General features: G+C 39.8%; 1 protein-coding gene and 1 non-coding gene across 4 annotated transcripts; both read right to left on the bottom strand.

Annotated features, from left to right (window-relative positions):
* Positions 1–2,755: 2,755 nt before the first annotated feature.
* LOC115103052 (junctophilin-1-like) lies at positions 2,756–20,098 on the bottom strand. Of its 3 annotated transcripts, none has more exons than XM_029623649.2 (6): positions 19,438–20,098; positions 14,895–15,657; positions 11,172–11,290; positions 6,524–7,218; positions 6,241–6,337; positions 2,756–3,805 (listed from the first exon to the last, which is right to left on the bottom strand). In XM_029623649.2, exons 1-5 carry the CDS (start codon positions 19,814–19,816, stop codon positions 6,257–6,259), a joined length of 2,037 nt encoding a protein of 678 aa, XP_029479509.1. In that variant the 5' UTR covers positions 19,817–20,098; the 3' UTR covers positions 2,756–3,805; positions 6,241–6,256. The 3 variants fall into 3 exon arrangements, with proteins under 3 accessions (XP_029479509.1, XP_029479508.1, XP_029479507.1); XM_029623648.2 differs by lacking the exon at positions 2,756–3,805 and adding an exon at positions 5,721–6,058; XM_029623647.2 differs by lacking the exon at positions 2,756–3,805 and having other exon boundaries at positions 6,250–6,337; positions 6,430–7,218.
* On the bottom strand, positions 8,893–8,945 carry LOC115103404 (U7 small nuclear RNA). Its single transcript, XR_003859586.1, has one exon. It is a non-coding gene; the product is annotated as a U7 small nuclear RNA (small nuclear RNA).
* Positions 20,099–20,400: the final 302 nt, after the last annotated feature.

The raw sequence follows: 20,400 nt of genomic DNA, 5'->3' as shown, positions 1-20,400 counted from the left end.
GATTATAAGCATACACATAACATGATGCAGCCACCACTATGCTTGAAAGTCACCATTGGCCTCATGTTGAAATCCCTGAGTGGTTTTCTTCCTCTCTGAAAACTGAGTTAGGAAGGACACCTGTATCTTTGTAGTGGCTGGGTGTATTGATTCACCATCCAAGGTGTAATTAATAACTTTACCATGCTTAAAGTAATATTCTATGTCTGCTTTTTAAAGGTGCCCTTTGGAAAACCTCCCTGGTCTTTGTGGTTGAATCTGTGTTTGAAATTCACTGCTCGACTGAGGGACCTTACAGATAATTGTATGTGTGGGGTACAGAGAGGAGGTAGCCATTAAAAAATATGTGGAAAAAGTCAAGGGATGTGAATACTTTCTGAATGCACTGTATTTTCAGCCTGTGCGGATCAGCCAGAAAGGAAAGCCTGAGACACTACCTCCTCCCTAACTCCCCACCCAAGCCTGCCAGCCGAACATTTTGGTCCTCCGCTGTGACTCATGGGGATGCACATTATCAGCTGCTGAGTATTGTCATTCATTGAGGAACTGACCTGATACAGATCTGATTTCTGTATGCACTGCTCTAACCAAACATGAAAGGATGGAACAATATTCAGATATAAAAAACTCCAGGACACAATACTGTCTAGGACCTTTTTGATATAATTGTAATGATCAGATAAATTGGCTGTGTATATGTTACTGCAAATGTTTGGTATGTTGTGTGTGATTGCTAGGGAACATTACCACAAATGTTTGGGTCATTGATTTAATTCAACAATGTTTTTGAGATCTGATTTGACATATCTCTGCTCTTTTCATATGACATGATTTGATTTAAGTAGTAGCTGCAGCTCCTTCCTCTTGTTAGTAACAATGATAATGATATTCAGCCTGTGTTTATTTAATTGCAATGCTAGAGCCCTTGCCTGCCAGGTGAAACCATATGTAACTGAATGACGTACTTGGTTGTGGCAATCCAACAAGGTGGTCTATATATAAGTGGGCCTTGGCTGTGAGGAACTTGACAGTCTAGCTGGGTTTGAAGTGGCAGCAAACAGCCCGCAAGCAGCGGTTGGGTGGGTGCAATGTTGCGCTTCTGACGGGGAAGAGCAGGTGCCACTGGGCGGACGGAACGACCTCAGAGCGCTGACCCGCTCAATTTAGCTCTATTACACCTGTAATGCATGTATTACAGGTGTAACGGCTGCCCTTTTGACCAGGGCATAGTAGATGCAACTTTTTCCGAGCGTGGAACACCTTCAACTAATGAATACATATGAAATGTGTGTGTTGATATTGATTTATTTACTTTTAATATGATTTGAAGGTATATATTAACTTGAAATATGAGTGTGTGTATAGTTGGAGATGATTGGGATTTGACACTGTCTCCCGTTCATATGCCAGCAATATACCTGTAACCAACACTGTTTATCCTTGTCTATTCTGACAAAAATATATCTGAAATTGCGCACGGGCTATACATTTACGACTATACATTACGAGATCTCAGTCGAGACCAAATATCTGATGAGCGCAGTACCATAGTGTAGATTCATTAAGAGATTGTTGGTTGGGAGTGCATTGGGGAGAAATATAACACCCGCATAGGATTTATTGTCTGAAACAGGTCTCCTTCCAACAACAAAGTGTAAGTGCAATACGTAATTCTGTTTCTGGCGTAAGTTCATTGATGCAATGCCAGAATCAGCTAGAATCCTACTTGTTTTTTTTCCAGTTTCCATGTGTATTTTCACATTCTAACGTGTTCCTTGTGGTTAGCGTATGCACAAATGTATTTTTAATAATACTCCTGTTGTGATATCAGTATGGTCTACCAGTCCATGCTTATGCTTGGAGTAATGGCGTAATAACTGTTGAGAAATTTGGAGACATAATTGAAAAAAATTGAAAAATAGAATACTATTCTTAAGTGGGAAACATTGTAGTGCTTCAAACGCGTATGGACTCTCGGTAGGCACTCTCACCTAGAAGAACAGTATGAGTTGCCATGGCTGCAATATATTCATTATTTGGGGCCATTTCCTCTGAACCACTGTCCCGTCCCGTACAGAGGTTGTCTGGAAACACAAATATAATGGGAAAAAATCAGTTTGTCAGTCCTTCCATTCACTCATACACACTGCGATGTGAGCAGAGTACATACAGAACGAAATCCACAACCTATTCTAGGGCTTTCAAATGTGACACTACCAGCAGCAGCTGTTGTACACTATTTTAGTCTCAGGATAACTGCAGAAATCCCTCAGACAAGGGCCAATTTTCACACTCAGGGAGGTTAGACTGCTCTTAATTTAAATAGTATGCTGCTCCTGCTATGGCAAATCAATTTAAGCAAAGAGGAATTCCCCCTTTCCTCTGACCACCAGTGTTAATAAGAAGTTTAATCATTTGAAGTATTACATCAGTATGCTTGAGTAAAAAATAGAGATAATTCAATGTGTTATGTCAGGGTGTTGGAGTGAGAACTATAAAACATACAACGTCAACAACTGACTGGAATATCATTGTCGTTTGAGTATTAACATCTTTAGATCTGTGGTCAAATCTGATGTGTCTCTTTTCAGATAACCTCCTTACCTTCACTGATCCGACTTCTGGTAAAGGACAGAAAAAACCTGGCCCCCACTCACACAAGATCACACACAAATTGGACAGAGACAACTGTCCCAAAATCCATTAAAGTCATTGTGGTCAGAAGATCATAAATATCCAAACAAATTGCCCAATATAGCTTAATGTTGTTTATTTTGTATTCAGTTATATTCTTTGTAAGCCTGGCAGCAGTTCACAAATATTGAATTGATATTAAAATCACTAATTAAAAATATCTGTCAAATTGTAAATTACATTTTCCAAAAGTTTACAGGCCAGTTTTCCAAAATATAGTTTAGAACATTTTAGAAAAATACAATCATACATAAATAGACTGTTCCTTTGCCTTTAAACAGTAATAACAGCTCAGAATTTTGGCCAAAAAAATGTATGTAGCATCAGGTACAATTAGTAGAAAATAGCCTTATACATAGCTGTGTGCAAATACAGTTTAGACAAGAAAAATAAATTATTGATCATTCATTGTGGTTCTTTCAACTTTGAACTTTGCCTGTGGGCAACTCCACCCACTTTTCAAGCTCATTTTCATTATCTCCAGCACAATACCAGTGTCTAAAGATGTGGAAACGGCACATTTCTATATTTAGTAGAAAAAATATGAAGTAAAAAGTTCCACCTGAAGACATCAAAAGTTAAGACAGTTTAAAAACAGTGATTTTCAAACACTATGAGATTTGTGTTGACGTTGGGAGCAAGAAAATACCCTCCCTCTGGCTACAAACTCGTTACAAGTTTTGAAAATCACAGTTTTTCTTACTTTTAGTCCTACCCTGTGATGTCATAGAGAAGCATTTTTTTTTTAGGTATTTCCTCTTTTTAACCACGGATCCTAGAAATGCACCGTTTTCATATATGTAGACACTTCCCACTGGGCACACAGTGGTTGAATCAACGTTGTTTCCATGTAATTTCAATGAAATTACATTGAACCAACGTGGAAAAGACGTTGACTTGACATCTGTGCCCAGTGGGTGGTATGGTGCAAGAGATCATGAATATGAGGTGGAAAAGTGGCGGAATTGCCCTTTAACTCTGTGCTCTAAATGTTCTTTATTACTTTACACTCAGAAAAGTAGTAATAAACATATCTGGAGCCATTTCCCCTTCTGATGCTTTCTTCTTCCAATCTCACATTCTCTCTGTGGCAGTCTGTCTGACCAAACCTCTGTAAAACATCTCAATGTTACTGCCCTGAATTCCAACTGATGCATCCTTCACATCCTCCTCATACCATACTCTCAGCATTGTTGCAAATGGAAATGTTACCATAACCAGTGAAAATGCATCTCCTACACCTATCAAACAGTTTACCAAAATGTACAGTTTTATAAATATAATACATTTCATTCTATTTTAACTGAGCAAACAGAACATATTTATTATTAAAAAAATAAAACCGAATAGGCATGCTTAGCTAACTAGTCACAACAAAAATAAAATATTATATTGATGACATTGAATACAGTAATTAGACTTTCACATATTTAAGACAATGACTCTCTCTCTACTGTCTTATCCATAGTAAACGGGAACGTCATGCTAATGTTACGACATTTAGCCAACCATTTACTCTACCTGAATGTATTCAACACACATAACAAGGTGTTATTGCGGAGTAGGTTTCGAGCGTTGGGCTGCTTTCACAACCGTGCACGTTAGTAAGTATGAGGTCCAGTGTTGGTAGGCTAGCTGTGGTGTTGGCTTGGCTAAATTAAAGACGCCAAACTATTAAGGAAACAATTTGACATGCATCAACCAACCAACCTGTGCACACAGTTTATTTTAATTTTAAATCTAACAATTCCTCAACATTATTCTACAAGATGCAACTGCATATTTTCTAATTAAAATCAAACCAAACAAATCACTTTATTCTTATGTATTCTCTTCATGTGCCAATCTACTGTGTATGTTATATTCATGTGGCAATAAATCAATGTTGGACGCCATATTTCCTACAAAATAGGAAAAAATAAGAAATTGGAAAGTCATATGCTTCCATTTGAAAATGAACCATTATGCCTTTATTTCACAAAACACTTTAGACTAAAAAATGTTTGCACATTGATCCTTGATTGCACAAGAAATACTGGCAAAATCTATCTGTGCAAACCACACCCAAAACTACAGTCCTTTGCCTTAAAATCAATCAAATTACAAGCAACCAATTTGGTGCAATATACTGTAGGGTCAATATACATAAAGTACACTGTGTGAATGACTAGCCATGTTAACAAACTTTATCACTGGCTGGCTGGATAGATAGATAGATAGATAGATAATAATAAATAAAAATGTGTTTTATTGAATCAGTCGGAAAATGATTCAATATCCAAAATTTAGCTCTAAATTACTAACATCTTCAAATAAAGTCTACTTTTTTATCAGTGTTGGTTAACTATGTCATCTTATAAGTTTGTGTTATATGTAGCCAGCCTCCAGCCAATAGCTGGTTAGTCAAAAACATCTGTGCCTGTATACTGCTAAGATACTTCAATTGCATATAAACTACTCTCAAATTTGACTATTTAGAAATATGTCCTCACAATAACTGGAATTAAATGTTGCAATTTCTTTCAAATGAACTGATTTGTGTAACATAGGCTTTATGGAAATTCCTTTAAATTTGAAGGATCTTCAAAAAGTTTGAGAAATGCATGGACTAGACTTAAATAAATACTATCTTATCTTAATAATTTGTAATACCTAAGGATAAACAGACAAAGGGAAAACAATTATGAAAACCTAACAGTTACTAACTAATACATAAAACAGATGCACTTGAAACAGCCCCATGCACAAGCATGTCCTAACATGAGAAGTTAGACAAGGCTTTAGCAGTGGGGAATGGAATAAGACTGGTGAGTGCCACTTCGAAACATGTATGATTTCTTATCGACCAAGTGAATAGTATAGTGAACACTGAGACACACCGAGACGCACTCCCAAGGCAGCAAAGTCTGCCGAAACACATTCCTCTGGCAGCCTTGTGCACTGCATCTCTCCACTAAAACGTCAGATGGTAAAATAGTAAGGCAGCTGTTAGCTTCTGTCAACTAAAAGTGCATCTCTGAACATATCCCCCCCTGCCCACCCCCCTCCACATCCCCCCTGTCAGGGCATATGAAGTGGCAACGCACTTGACTGGTAAACAGCTTGGATCAGCAGATTGTTTTTTTGTTGCTTTCCCAATGACTGCTTGCTTCAGCTTTCACAGAACCAAAGCGAGTCACAAATCATCGCCAGCGAAACTGGGCAGCGTCTGGGCCGAATGGTCCTGGTCTCATCTTTCTCCAATGTTTCACACTATTTACAGTCCTCCTTTGCCTGTGTCTGTGCTTGACCGGTGCCATTTTTAAAGGCCGTTGACGCAAATGCAGAGAGTTAGGGACCTATGCCACTAGTTTTGATGAGTTCACTGAAGGGTCAAAACAGTTAGAGGGTTAATAGTTATGTTGAATCACATTCAGGCTCATCTGTATCTTAATGTCATGTAAAAACTTGCAATTTACACTTTAAAATGTAATGGGAAAAAACTACTGTATCACAATGCTCTACAATTCATAACATCTGAATAAATGTTATTAAGCTGACTCTTACCTCAGTTCAGATTCCGTCAGGTTAAAAAATGGATAAAAATTATTGCTAGACCAATATTCAACAGCATTACAAGGGCAACCAGTATTGAGTTAGGACCCTGTGAAGTAGGAAAGACAAAGCTTCAGGAGAACATTTCAATAACAGCATTTGAAAGTTAGCTAGGCATTATCACAGAAATTATGAGACTACCTTTGATGTTTCATACGTTGTTCTGAAATGACACCTTTCTTTCTCTTTGCTTCAGTTTTCCCATTTTCATCATCATACAGTATGAGTTACTTACTGACTCTTCCTCTACGAAATCCGTGGTGATCTCCAAGCTGGCTTGTTTCCTAGTTTCTGCTAGGCTTTTTGGCTTATACGAATCTTGTTTCTTAAGTGTTAGCTCAGGTTTGCTTTCTTTGGCTGCTGACTTTGGCGCTCCAGGTTTTGGGGTGGGTGTCCTGTATTGCGCCATAGGTTTTGCGGGCTGTGGCATCTGGGCAAAGGTGGACGGGGTAACATGCTCCTCCTCTACTCCCTCAGGTTCATCTGGGGGGATCTTCACGTCTGCCTTCATGTAGTAGCCGTGGTACTCAGTGTCAGTGTGCAGCTGTCCATTGCCAGGGCTGACGGGGACCGACTCCGCCATCTTGAAAGTTTTCGGTTGGGGAGGCACTTCTTGTCTTACTTCCTGTTTCAACGATGTCTTAGAGACTGCCTTTGTGATGACCGGGGCCTGGCTCTCTGCGGAAGGGGTTTTATTCTCTTTCCCTGGCTTGGGGGTGAGCTTGCTGAAGAGGCTCTTCTTGGGCTCTGGGGCTGGCGCTGGTGGGGGTGTTGGTGGGGGAGAGGGCTGGGGAGTCGCAGTGGGAGAGTGGTCTGGGGTTGTGCCTTTACGGTAGAAATGAGGGCTGCTTGAGGAGGACTTCTCTTTCTTCTCCTCTTGGACAATAGGTTCAATAGGTTCATTGAACCTCTGCTTTATATAATCAGGGCCTAGAAAATGGAAGGACATTATTATCATACAGTCTTTAGCTATACTGAGTCCATGTAAACAGTGATCTAATATATCACAATGTTTGAATTAATGCCATGTGTTTATATCACAATCAACACAAATTTGTTTTTTTCCCCCTCAACTAGCACTTAGTGCTGAATCCCAATTTCAGATACGGATATAAACATACACCTAAATATTATTTTGTGTTGTTTTTGGTAAATCATAAATTCACATTTATTCACTGTGAGTTATATCATGGTTAGGATGCCTTTTCTGCATCCATGATTTAACATATTTGTTCCTTAATAAGGATCTGACCCTTTTTTTCAATTTCCGCCTAGAATGACATGTAGAATGCCTGTAGCTTAGGACCTGAAGAAAGGATATGCATATTCTTGATACCATTTGAAAGGAAACACTTTGGAGTTTGTGGAAATGTGAAATTAATGTAGGAAACACATGTGTATAACACATTAGATCTGGTAAAAGATAAGACAAAGAGAAAAAAACACGTTTTTTGTGGGTTTTTTTGTACCATCATCTTTGAAATGCAAGAGAAAGGCCAGCCCAGGCGCAATTTAGATTTTGGCCACTAGATGACAGCAGTGTATGTGCAAAGTTTTATACAGATCCAATGAACCATTGCATATATGTTCAAAATGTTGTATCAAGACTGTCCAAATATGCCTAATTGGTTTATTAATACATTGTCAAGTTCATGATTGTGCACTCTCTTCAAACAATAGCATTGTATTCTTTCACTGTAATAGCTACTGTAAATTGGACAGTGCAGCTAGATTAACAACAATTTAATCTTTCTCCCCATATCAGATATGTCTATGTCCTGGGAATGTTTTTTGTTACTTACAACCTCATGCTAATCACATTAGCCTATGTTAGCTCAACCGTCCCACGGGGGGGACACCGATCCTGCAGAGGTTAATGAAGTTTCAAAGCTGTCCCAGTTGGTTTATTATTAAAGGTTGGAAGGATTCTCGACATTCTCCTGACCACTGGTGAGGCCAACACTGTCACACAGCTGACACAAGTGGAGTTCGCAAGCCAACAAAGTTGATACCTTTCTGACGCAAGCAGTGTTATCAAATGGAATCATGGTTCATAATATTTATTATACTATTAATAGCATCAAAGTGCTATGATCCCTTACTAAATCTCTACATCCTCAGCAGTTGTTCATGAAAAGCCAATCAAATCACAAAGATAAATCATTGTTAATAAGACATTTATATGGCATTAACAAACAGTAATAAGAAATTATTGAAATAAAAGAGAACAGCGCACATGAAAAAAATACTATAGTAGGAATGCTATAGTATTCACTGTAGTGTTTTTTGCTGGCTTTACTGTAGTAGTCACTGTAGTGTTTACAGAATACTATAGTATAAATACTGTAGTAAAAAAAGTAGCAGTATATAATATAGTAATTTCTGTAGTGTTTTGTAATACTGTAATATTACAAAACTGGACTGTAATATACTGTAATATACTGTAATATACTGTAGTTTTTACTCTTCTGTTTTTGTGGACTGTAGTGTTTAGTGTAGTGTTCTTGCGGACTGTAGTATACTTTAGTATTTACTGTAGTGTTTTGGGGGACATTACTGTATTTACTAAAGTGTTTTTGTTTGATCATCTTTGACATAGAAGTGGGGGGCTTTCTCCTTGAGGAAACCTACTGGAGAAATACTAAAGGAGCACATTTTGTAGGTAGGTAGGACTGGAGTCTGAAAGGAGAGTTTTCTATAACCATAGGGAACATAACATGTGGTGTATATGTGGCATGTAAGTTTCTCACTTATGGGTGGCACAAATTGGGATATGGGGAAGGGGAAAGGGCAGCGTATATGCAAAGGAAATACTGTACTATTTACTACAGTAAAAAAAACAGTGTAGTGATTTTGCTGATATTTCTTTAGTATTTACTACAGTTTTTCTGATGGGGATAATACTGTAGTATTTACTATTGTATTCTACGGTATACTACAAAATTCTATACTAAATATTACACATGATCGAGGGATACTACAGTGTGTAGTATAGTATTCAACAGTATAGTACAGTTTACTACAGAATTCAATAGTAAGTATTGTAGTATGCTATAGTAAACTGTGAGCTTGCAAGCTGGCTGGCTATGGAACATGATTATTAATAGTCGGTGATATACACTATCCTGGTGTCAGGTCAAGTGTATAAGGTTTAAAGAGCCTATATGGTCCAGACCTGAGCAAGACCATGTGGTAAAAAGAGGAATGCCCAGCGATGACATAAGATCACAAACCGACATGCATACAGGAGTTAAACATGCATGAGACCGTAACACGAACACTACAGTCTCTGATCACACTGAAGAACCACCCTCTTACAAAACTAAGCAGGCTGACAAAAGCTGCATTTTTGGGGGGTTTTGTTGTACAAGAATATGCTGTGCCGTACAATGTAGACATTCAGCCAGATCCAAAATTATTGGCATCCTTGATGAATATGAACATTTAGAAATTATATTATTTTATTTTACAATTGCTCAGAGAAATAGATTTTGTTTAACAAGTAATTTTAAAAAATCTTTAAAAGATAGGGGTCAAAATTATTGGCATCCCTGTTTTCAATACCCTCCCCTTGTGAGGATAGCTACACTGAGACTTTTTCTTAAATGTTTTATGAGATTGGAGAAGACATTGGAAGGGATCTTAGACCATTCTTCCATACAGAATCTTTCCAGATCCTTGATATCCTTCGTCTGTGCTTATGAACTGCCCTCTTCAATTCAAACCACAGGGTTTCAATGGGGTTCAAGTCCCGAGACTGAGATGCAAAATGTTGATTTTGTGGTCAGTTAACACTTTTGATTTGTGCTTGGGGTTATTGTCTTGCTGGAAGTACCACTTGTGTCCAAGTTTCAGCCTCCTAGCAGAGGCAACCAGGTTTTTGGTTAAAATTTCCTGGTTCTTGGTAGAGTTCATGACCCCGTTGACCTTAACATGGGCCCCGAGACCAGAGGCAGCAAAATAGCCCAATAACATCAAAGATCTACCACCATATTTTACCGTAGGTATAAGGTACTTTACTGCATAGGCTTCTGTTTTTCAACACCAAACACACCACTGGTATGTGTGGCCAAAGAGCTCTATTTTTATGTCATCTGAGCATTGCACCAGTTCCAAGTGCCATGCAGTTTAACTCCAGGCGGTGCTATGGTCAGATGACATAAAAATAGAGCTCTTTGGCCACACACACCAGTGGTGGATTTGGGGATATCAAGGCTCTGGAAAGATTCTGTATGGAGGAATGGTCTAAGATCCCTCCCAATGTGTTGTTCTCCAATCTGATAAAACATTTTAGAGAAAGGCTCAGTGTTGGGGAGGGTGCTGGGAGTATTGAAAACAGAGATGCCAATCATTGTTAACTCTATCTTTTGTAGATTTAAATAAATTACCTTAGAAACAAAATCTCTTTCTCTGAGTAATTGTATGAGTATAAAATCATATAATTTCCCTTTTTCTTATACAGTACTTCATAGTTCAGTATTATTTTATTATTTATTTATTTTATACAGTCTTTTTTGGTCTTTTTTGCTTAAGGGGGACAATAATTATGGACCTGACTGTACATCGATGCTGCAGAAACATGTTCACTGTAATATAAAATATTGTACTCATAAATATGTGACACTTGTTATCCCAAAAAACACTGACCTTGTATTTTTCTGAGGATGAAAAAGACCCCAAGGTAAATTATGCTAATTTATTCCTCCCTAAACAGATTTTCATTTACATTTGGTACATTTGCATATACATCTGCCCCAGACGGAAAATAAAGAAAAACACACAACCCAGACACAAAAGGCATTGGACAAAGGCGATTATAACAAGGGGCTGTGAGATAAATAGATGCTGGGGTCTGGTTGGGTAGGTTGGGTACGTTGGTTTACCTGGCTGATGGAAGTTGGGAGACAGTTCCCTGGCCACTGCCCTGGCGATGTCTGAGTCTTGACTGGCTGACTGACCGGCCTGGTCAGCAGCATCACCTTTAGTCCTGGCGTGAGCCGTTCTGGATGAAGGCAAAGCAGAATTATAGCCGGTTAGACTTGGAAGGGTACATACCTGGGTTCAAATACAATTGGTTTACTTTTAAATACTTTTTGCATTTGTTTGAGCATGTTGATTGAGAGTCCAAGAGCGACAGAGTTTACACTTTTGGGACTGTTCCATTGGTTTTTATTTCTCCAGACAAGCCCAATAAGACACAGCTAAATTATACAAAATATATCTAATACTACTTGAAGCCAGGTCTGGGAGGGTGAAGCACTACATGGCTCTGGGCCTTCCAGATAGACACTGTCTTTAGTGTCTTATAGGGTTGAGACTAGAGAGCTCAGTGGTGCTACAGTGTTGCCAATAAATATTGTTGGAGCCAAAGGTTTTTCCAACATGAAATAATTTTAGAAGTAGAGAATTAAATAATAAAATAGTATGGTTATCGTGCAGTTTCATGCTCTTAGCAGTAAAATGCATGTTGCAAACATTAAATGGCTTGACATGCATATCCACTGTGTGATATTCAATAGAAGGCATTGTGTCATTCATCACAACCATCATTTTTGTCATTTCTGATTAAACTTTTTTTCAAGTTAGATATTTGTGTTGCATTTACTTCCTTTCGCTCAAGTAAAATTGTTTTCAAAACAAACTATTTACATGCATTAACAGAATACAGAATACCATGATATACTTCTTTATACTTATCAAGATGTACAGTATTTCAATGGTACAAGATTAATTCAATAGTGTTTCTTTATAAACAGTTCAATAAGAGGTAGTTGGTTTTACAACTGTCTGTACGAGTGTCATTCAGGGCCTCTGAATACAGAGGAGTACAGGAGGATTTACATGGTGTCTCTTGAAATGAATGTATCCTTTCAACAACTTTAAGAAAGCCTTAACTTTTCAAATGAAGGTGGATAAAATGGAGTGTTTGAAACCGATTAAGCTGACAAGGGCAAAACACCTGGTCCTTGTCTGCAATTGAATCAAACGTATGCTTTTTCAACCTTAATTTGAAGTGTGGACGTTCTCTTTTTTTTCAACCACTGCAGTTGCATTTGAACAACTTTAGGGGGCACATGACTACAGAAGCTTACATTGTGCATTGAGGAAAGTCTTCATTATGTGCAATTGGCTTTGCCTCATGTAGACATCTGACAGTTTCGCAGTCAGTGAATCACTGTGAACCATGTGAACTCCATATGTATATAGTGCAGATGTGCTGTTGAATGAATCATGCCATTAATCTGTTATAGAGGAGTACAGGAGGATTTGACAAATATTTGATTGAGTCATCGTGCACTAACCCACCCATGGGCTCACATAGCTACAGTACTGTACAATGAGGAGTACAACAAGTTATACTTATATCATCATACGATTTCATGTAGGCTTCCCGAAAGCTTTCAAACCTGGGGCCATAGGCTACACCAAATTACATGGCCCGGGGAGAAAAGAGAGCGAGCGAGGGCACATTTGAAAAAGGCGACTTGAACCAAGTTTAAGAAGCTTAAATGGGAGCTTGTTAGCAAGTCTAGGAGAGCTCGGAGGGAAGATGAGCAATAAACCACCTACCCAACACCTATTCCCAGCCAGATAGACTGACTGAGTAATCCACCAGATGATAGTGGATGGCGGGACAGAGAAGGGCTACAGTATCAGCTCAGCTGCTGCTGCTAGGCTGTATTCCTGTCAGGTGTTGATAAGCCAAGTCCTGCCTTGCCTTATTTAGTCAGAGCTCAGTGCTGACTGACACACTAGAGGCTGATGGCTTTACATGTGAGGAGAGCAGAGCTAGCACACACCGTCCGGTCTGGTCTAGGAACTGCTTGCTCTCCTTCGTTTCTCCCTCTTTCTCTCTCTCTCCCCCTCCCTCTCTCATTCGCTCCCCTGGGCTTCCACCCAGATGACGGGAAAAGTGACGCAAGCCGAACCCGGTCCGCACGTTCCAAAGCTCTTACCACACTTATCAACTCAGCCACACAACAGTCTTCAAAGGCAGAGGCCTTCATTTTAGACAATCTGCCGCTGCAGGGACATATTTCTATTTCATGACAGGAGGAGTTGCTGTGATGGTGAGCCTAGATATGAGAGCCCTCATTAAAATGTATACAGATGCCAGAAAATCAGGATAAAGAACATGCTAATGATGGTTTCTCATTCAAGAAGATTACAAGGAAAGGGGGATGGGTGGGCATGATATGGCAATGAAGTGACTATTTTGATACTGTAAACAGATAGGGGGTGGGTGTTTCACATGGTAGTATATCTGTGCATTGCATTCAAAGGACAATAGCCCAGTTTAATGAATATTATAGTTTAATGAAGCATTGAAAGAAGGCTACTAACAATATGGTTGCAATTTTTTCTCTCTTTGAGTCTTTATTTCTGATTCAACTTTAACTTTATTTGGAATAATTCCAAGTCCAACCCATGTCATAAGGACTTCATAGACCATGGCTTTGTACTTCATATTAGCTATCTCACATGTTCTAACATGAACCAGAGATATTACTTGGCTGGCTCAAATTGATGTGGGTGTCTAAGAGAACTACCACTTCAAAAGTTCAACAGCTTTCTCCTTGCTATTCCATGCCCTGGCAAATTACTCATTGTCACCCCTTGCTTTTGAAAAGGCAGTAGGCACAGAATGTAGGCCCATGACGAGGAGAACAATATTTTCTATGTAGTTTTCCAGCAAAGAGCTCGACTTCGTTCAACAAGCAGCTGTGTATGGTTTCGGTGTTCCACCTGATCGCAATCAAATGTATTTCAGACGAGCTAGATTTCCATGCTTATAATACACACTCAGTATTCTGGTGTGAGAGATCTTTTTTAAGACTGAGCTATCTCTGAGATTTATGTATTGAATATGTTTAAACAAGAGCATGTGGCTCAATCAACTATGAACACTGATTAATAATCTAATTCTTTATAGAACTCTTGCAATTGTTGACAGTCTCTCACCTGCCAATATTCACAATTACATGTGTCACAGGGTCACACCCTCACAATGATGTGAACAATATGGTTGTACCATGATTTGTCTTGATTTGATCCTCACTATTTGGATCACTACAGTGTGTATCAAATTGTTCCATTGTGTCATTGGGCCACTGTCTGAATTTACAATGTACTGAAGTTCATCATCTGAACTTTAAGTCTGTACCATGTGTTACGTGTGCCACACGTATGTGCAAAACATGTTTTACTGTGTGTGTGTGTGTGTGTGTGTGTGTGTGTGTGTGTGTGTGTGTGTGTGTGTGTGTGTGTGAGAGAAAGTGAAAGATCGAGAGAGCGTTGGAGAAAGTTGGAGAGAGGTAGGATAAGGTGACACCAATAAAAACCTGACCCTAGTTGAGAATCCCAACCTGTCAGCCATTCAACCTAACCCAATCAGTAGACCTGAACTGGAAGCCCACGTAGCAGTAGGATCCATCACCACCAACACCACCACCACAACATGGCCTGCGTCCGAAATGGCACCCTATTCCCGAAAATAGTGCACTACTTTTGAACAGGGCCCTTAAAGCTCTGGTCAAAAGTAGTCCACTGCATAGGAAATAGGGTGTCATTTCAGACACAAGCATGCACATTGAGAAAATGATTACCTTGAAGTGGCTATTTCTACTTTTGTTTTGGCAATAGCTGCTGCCCGTATGGCTCCTTCCACAGCCCGATCCACTTTCTGTTTAGTTTTGGTGTTTTTGAGAGGAATGAGCTGTTTCTTGATGCCTCGCGCCAACACATTGTTTTTATATTTCCCCTCTTCTTTGGTGCCATCTGGGAACATTGTGCATCCGTAGCCGTGGCGTTTATTGTTCATCCACTCTCCCTCATACTTCATCCCGTTGGTGCGCTCGCTGACACCAAAGCCGTTCCGCTTGTCGTTCTTCCACTCCCCCATGTAGGACTCAGTGGTGGTGGCATCTACATTGTCCTCCAGGGGCATGTACTCATCAACTCCATCTCCGAAGCTGATGGTGGAATTGGCATCACTGGAGCTGATTCGGCTGATGGAGCTGGCGGCATCGCTGCGGGCGGAGCTGCGTTTGCTTGATATGGACGACCTGGAGTCAGACTTTCTGAGGTTTCTGAGGCTGCCGAACAGGGACCCTCTTCGGAACAGGCCTTTTTTCTTCTCACCTTCGCCTTCGCTGTGGAAGTTGAGAACAAAGCCTCCTCTGGTGCCGGCAAGGCTGTCTGACAGGTCGAGGTTGGCATGGAGGACGGTGCCGTTGCTCTGTTCGCTGCGGAGCGAGGCCAGCGAGGTTCGAAGAGGCGAGCGAATAACCGTAGCCATCCCGTAAGGTACACTTTGCCGCACACCATATCCGTGTCGCATCCCTCCTGTCCACTGCCCCTGGTACGTACCTGTTAGGAAAAGAAATTGCTAAAATGAATACAAAGGTTAAGAAAATCCTGAACACCCATTTTTGTTATGATGACAAAATAACCATTTGGGGTACAAAATTAGAATATTACAGTTGATTAGAATCTCTTTACACTAGCCCAATGTCAATTCAAGCAATTGAAGTGGAAACATCTTTAAAAGTACATAATATCCTTATTATATTGGAAACTTTTCATTGAATGAGTTGAAATCATATACAATACCTAATCTCAACCAGGTACTGTGATTCTGCTGTCAGTCAGACAGACCTGTATGTATTTCTAACCACATTCAAGATACCACGTCCATGACGAGATTCATATTTCAGTATTTGTTTATATCGTGATTTACTATCACTTCATCATTTGCTATTCATATACTCTTGGCGTTATCCCAAACCAGGCAGTCTTTATGGCAGTAGACATAGTCGAAAAGCATAGGCTACCACTGGTACATAATTAAAGTTAGAGGCCTTCTCTTGTCATTGTAAAGACATGTGCTCCAATGTTTGTTTAGGTTTTGGAAAGTTGGCAAGGATCAGGGCCGGCCCTAGCCTTTTGGGGGCCCTAAGCGAGGTTTGTTTGGGAATTACGATTTTGCCATTTTAAAGCTTATTTCATGCAATTTTATACATTTGACATGACTTCAACATTCAACGTCTAGTTTTTATTTACATTTGTTGAGTTGTCAACTAATGTGAATTCAATGTGTAATCAACAACAAATGTCGCCATGTCATTGGATTTAGGGTAAAACTTAGGTGAAAAAAATATGATATGCCCTTATGTTGATGACTTTTTGCAAATACAATCAGTTTCCCACGTTGTTTCAACGTCATCACATAGATTTTGGGGGGTTGAAATGATGTGGAAGTAACATTGGTTCAAACAGTTTTTGCCCAGTGGGTTATGGCATGTTAATATGATATCTGAGTGAGAATGACTAACAAAATCATTTTTGTGGATGTGGGCCCCCTAGCGGCCGGAGGCCCAAAGCGACTGCTTATGTCGCTTATGCCGGAAGCCGGCCCTGGCAAGGATGAAGGCATTACTATGGAGTATCCTTATCTATGATTAGATAGGGCCTAGTGAGGTTACAACAAGTGCAGTGGTCCAAATCTGTTAGCCTACTTTTCAAAGATGAGCTCCCACCCAGTAACAACCTGTCCTGAAACAGGCTGTGGCATGAAGGAGGGCCTGGGAACTTTAGGCTATGGCCACTCATTCTACGGCCCAATCCCAAATTAACCACTAGACCCTATGCCATATGCACTTGTGGAGATCTGGTACACTTTGATTGGTATAAGCAATATAGTGAAACTTCCACCTAGCCTATCAGAGGGAAAGGTAGAGCTATTATGATATTGCTTACACCTTTCAAATCCTCTCAGATCTCCACAAGTGCATAGGGCATTGAGGTTAATTTGGCTTTCCTTATGCTCCTGCACACAAGATCCATTGGAAAGCCTGCAGTTTGGCAAAAGTCACTAATTTCATACAACGAAAAGGTGGAAGTTAATTCTAAAAGAAAACAATCCTGCCACACTCTTAACAGTAATGTTGAACCCCACAGTAACACTGACTGACCTTACATCATCACAACTTCAGTTGACACTCCAACTGTGTTTTTGTCATTCAGATATTTGTTTGAAGGGGGAAGCGCAAAATGCCAAGAAACCACACGTCACACGCCTTCCCACCATTTCAGCAGCTACAGGGGGTCTACAATTGTAAATACATACTGCATTCTGGTGTGCACTCAAGGCGATATGCCACTGTCCATCATTATTGCTTCCAAAGAGAAGAATGTGCTATTTTAAAGAGGTAAGTAACTTGAGACATTGGGAAGTATGTCAGTCAAGCCAAACATAACTCCATCTGTCTTACTATGTGAAATAAATCAGCCTAAAAACAAATAAGTTACTGAACAAAATCAATCTTAACACATTAGGAGGATAGATTAGGCCACTTTTGAAAGGCTTCATGTCAGTGACTAGTATTTATATTTTGTTGAGTGTCACTTTCCCACTGATTCCTAAACTGACTGATCCTATTATGACTACTTTTTACCTGCCTACCTACCTGCCTGCCTTAACTTCTTGCTCCTGCCAAACGCTACGCCACGCCCACAAACGTTAGTTTTCTCCGCAATGAAGTACATCATGTAGCGAAGGATAAAGCAGCTAAATAATTCAGTTTGAGTCGTCAAGCAAACCTTTCACTGCTTCAGATTGTCAGGTTCACAAACTGTGTTTTTTTGCTTTATAAATTGAACCAGTGAGTGATATGAGAGTACTAGACGACTCCAAGCACAAAAGAAAGCACTCGAAGCCATGCTTGCTCAGGGGGAACTGGCTAATACCGTTTGCTCAGGTTTTGTTGGATCTGGCCATCAGACAATGCTCACTTTATCTTCTGCAAATCGAATTATTATGTTGTTATTTGTGTATTATGCTACTGTATCTATTGACTATCACACTGCATGAAGTAAGATATTGTGGTGTGTTTAATTATCGACTAATGTCTATTGACTTTCCTACAATCCATTATTGCTTTCACCTGTAATCAATAAATAAAACTCTTATCAATCGATGCTATGAATCAGCAAAAAGTAGATTTCTCTCTCTGGAATAGATATAACCTACAAGTTACATGCAACTGTGTGTCTATGACTATGCTTGTGTGCCCTGGCACAGCCTAGTCTCAAAGACTAGATTTAACATAGTAAATGTAAATTCAGAACACAGTCAAATTACTATGATAATGTACATTTGGTATGGTTACTTAGTAGGGTGATTGGTTGTTTGGGGTGGATGGGTGGCTGTATAATGTGAACAAGTTCAAATCTCATCACGGACAATTTTTGATAATTAGCAACTTTTTAACTACTTACTACTTTTGAGTTACTTTGCAACTACTTAGCATATAGCTAATCCTTCCCCTAACCTTAACCCGTTTAGCTAATCGTACCCTAACCCTATAACCTAAGTCCTAAACTTAACCTTAACCCCTAGCCTAACTAGAGTTAGCCAGCTAGCTAGCGTTAGCCACCAAGCTTGAATTCGTGACATATACATCTAGCAAATTTATAACATATAATGAATTTAGCAAATTCGTAACATATGTTATGTTTTGCAAATCAAAACATTTAATACAAATTGTCATTCGTGACATATCAACGAAATGGGGTGTCTCGGATTTTAAGTACAGAATAATATGAAATGCTCCGAGACCAGGTTGCCTGACATTACAACTTCATGACCACCTGCGCCTACAACACAATCTTTGAAAGCAACAACTCTAAAACGACTTTATATAGAAACTACTGTACGCTAAATTCCATACTGCAACAAATGAACAAAGATCAATAGTTGTCTATAGATCTGTGATCAATAGTTGTCTATAGATCTGTCCTGGGTAAAAAGCACTTTGATTTTCAAGTGTGTCTGAGTGATATTTTTATTTTTAGCCATGACCTCTATGGGAGTATGCCTTCAACGTTAGGTTATGGAAGAGCTCAGCGCTGACTGAACAGTACAGTCCTATATCAATAGAGTTCAGTGGTGTGGCACTGGCTATAGTTCAGGCAGGCTTCTCTACTCTAATCTTTTGCAATTAATGGAAATAGTTAACTCTTATACTACAACTGTACTGTAAATATACAACGAAACACTTGTGGAAACATGTCCCCCTGCTACACTGTAACAAGTGAGACTGCCTTACATGTAGCCTACTAACCACAAACTGTTACTGACACGCTTACCTCCATCACCATACGTTTCAACTCCATATCCATCTTGCAGACCGTTACTCCATGTCCCATCGTATCTAGCAGGCGTGTGGAGACTTTGCCGGACCCCGTATCGACCTTTAAATCCATGAGTCCATTCACCACGATAAATCCATTTTCCCTTCGATTCCACACCGAATCCGTGTCGTTTCCCCTGTGCCCAGTAACCCTGATACACGTTTCCACTGGGCCAGGTGTACACCCCCACTACCTCAAAACCATTGTTCCAGGACCCGGAGTATTCTCCTTGGCCCTTGGGCCCGGTACAGACGCCATGCCCATGGGCTTTTCCATCCTCCCAGCCACCGCAATATGTGCCACCATCGTCAAAATCGAACCGTCCGCCCGTCATTCAGATTATGAGGGGAGAAGAACGAGTCGTGGTAGCCCCCGGATATTGTGCTGTCCCTCGCTAATCCAGAGCGTATTTTAAACGAAAAGTAGCAACACTGAAGCGAGAGTCCGGTAGATAGTGTGGTGTGGTGTTGTGGTTGCAAGCAGAGATTAATTATTGTCACTGTGTGGATTTGTGGTGGTCGGCTAAAGCGGTACGTGGGAAGAAGAGTGAGAGCGCCACTACCGCTGCCAGAATCGCTCCTGGTTTATTTTATGATGATCTCTCCTCCCTCTCTCACAGCAGAGATATAGATAGAGAGAGAGAGAGAGAGAGAGAGAGAGAGAGAGAGAGATAGAGTGGTTGGGGGAAAGGGGAGGGGGGGGGGGTAATGACATGAAAATGCCATGACATGATGTAATTCAAAAATATAAATGATATCTGTTCTTATATTGGTTTCAAAGTTAAATCGATTATAATTATAACCCTGCTTGATATGTCCGTATTGCTTATAGTATTGGTATCTGTAGGTAGGCTAATCAAAAATAGCATAAGGTTTTCTGTGTGTAAACTCTATCAGAATGTTAAACCCATAGAAATAG

This window comes from Oncorhynchus nerka, linkage group LG20 (genome assembly GCF_034236695.1).
Source record: "Oncorhynchus nerka isolate Pitt River linkage group LG20, Oner_Uvic_2.0, whole genome shotgun sequence".
NCBI classification, from domain to species: domain Eukaryota; kingdom Metazoa; phylum Chordata; class Actinopteri; order Salmoniformes; family Salmonidae; genus Oncorhynchus; species Oncorhynchus nerka.
The sequence above is the reverse complement of the archived record's forward strand: the minus strand, read 5'-3'. Positions and strand labels throughout refer to the sequence as shown.

Coding starts and splice junctions, on each gene's coding strand:
- LOC115103052 (XM_029623647.2), bottom strand. CDS start 19,816: ATGACGGGCGGACGGTTCGATTTTGACGATGGTGGCACATATTGCGGT. Junction 15,658..19,437: donor TGAAACGTATGGTGATGGAG/GTAAGCGTGTCA, acceptor TTTTCCTAACAG/GTACGTACCAGGGGCAGTGG. Junction 11,291..14,894: donor GTAGAAATAGCCACTTCAAG/GTAATCATTTTC, acceptor GCCTTCATCCAG/AACGGCTCACGCCAGGACTA.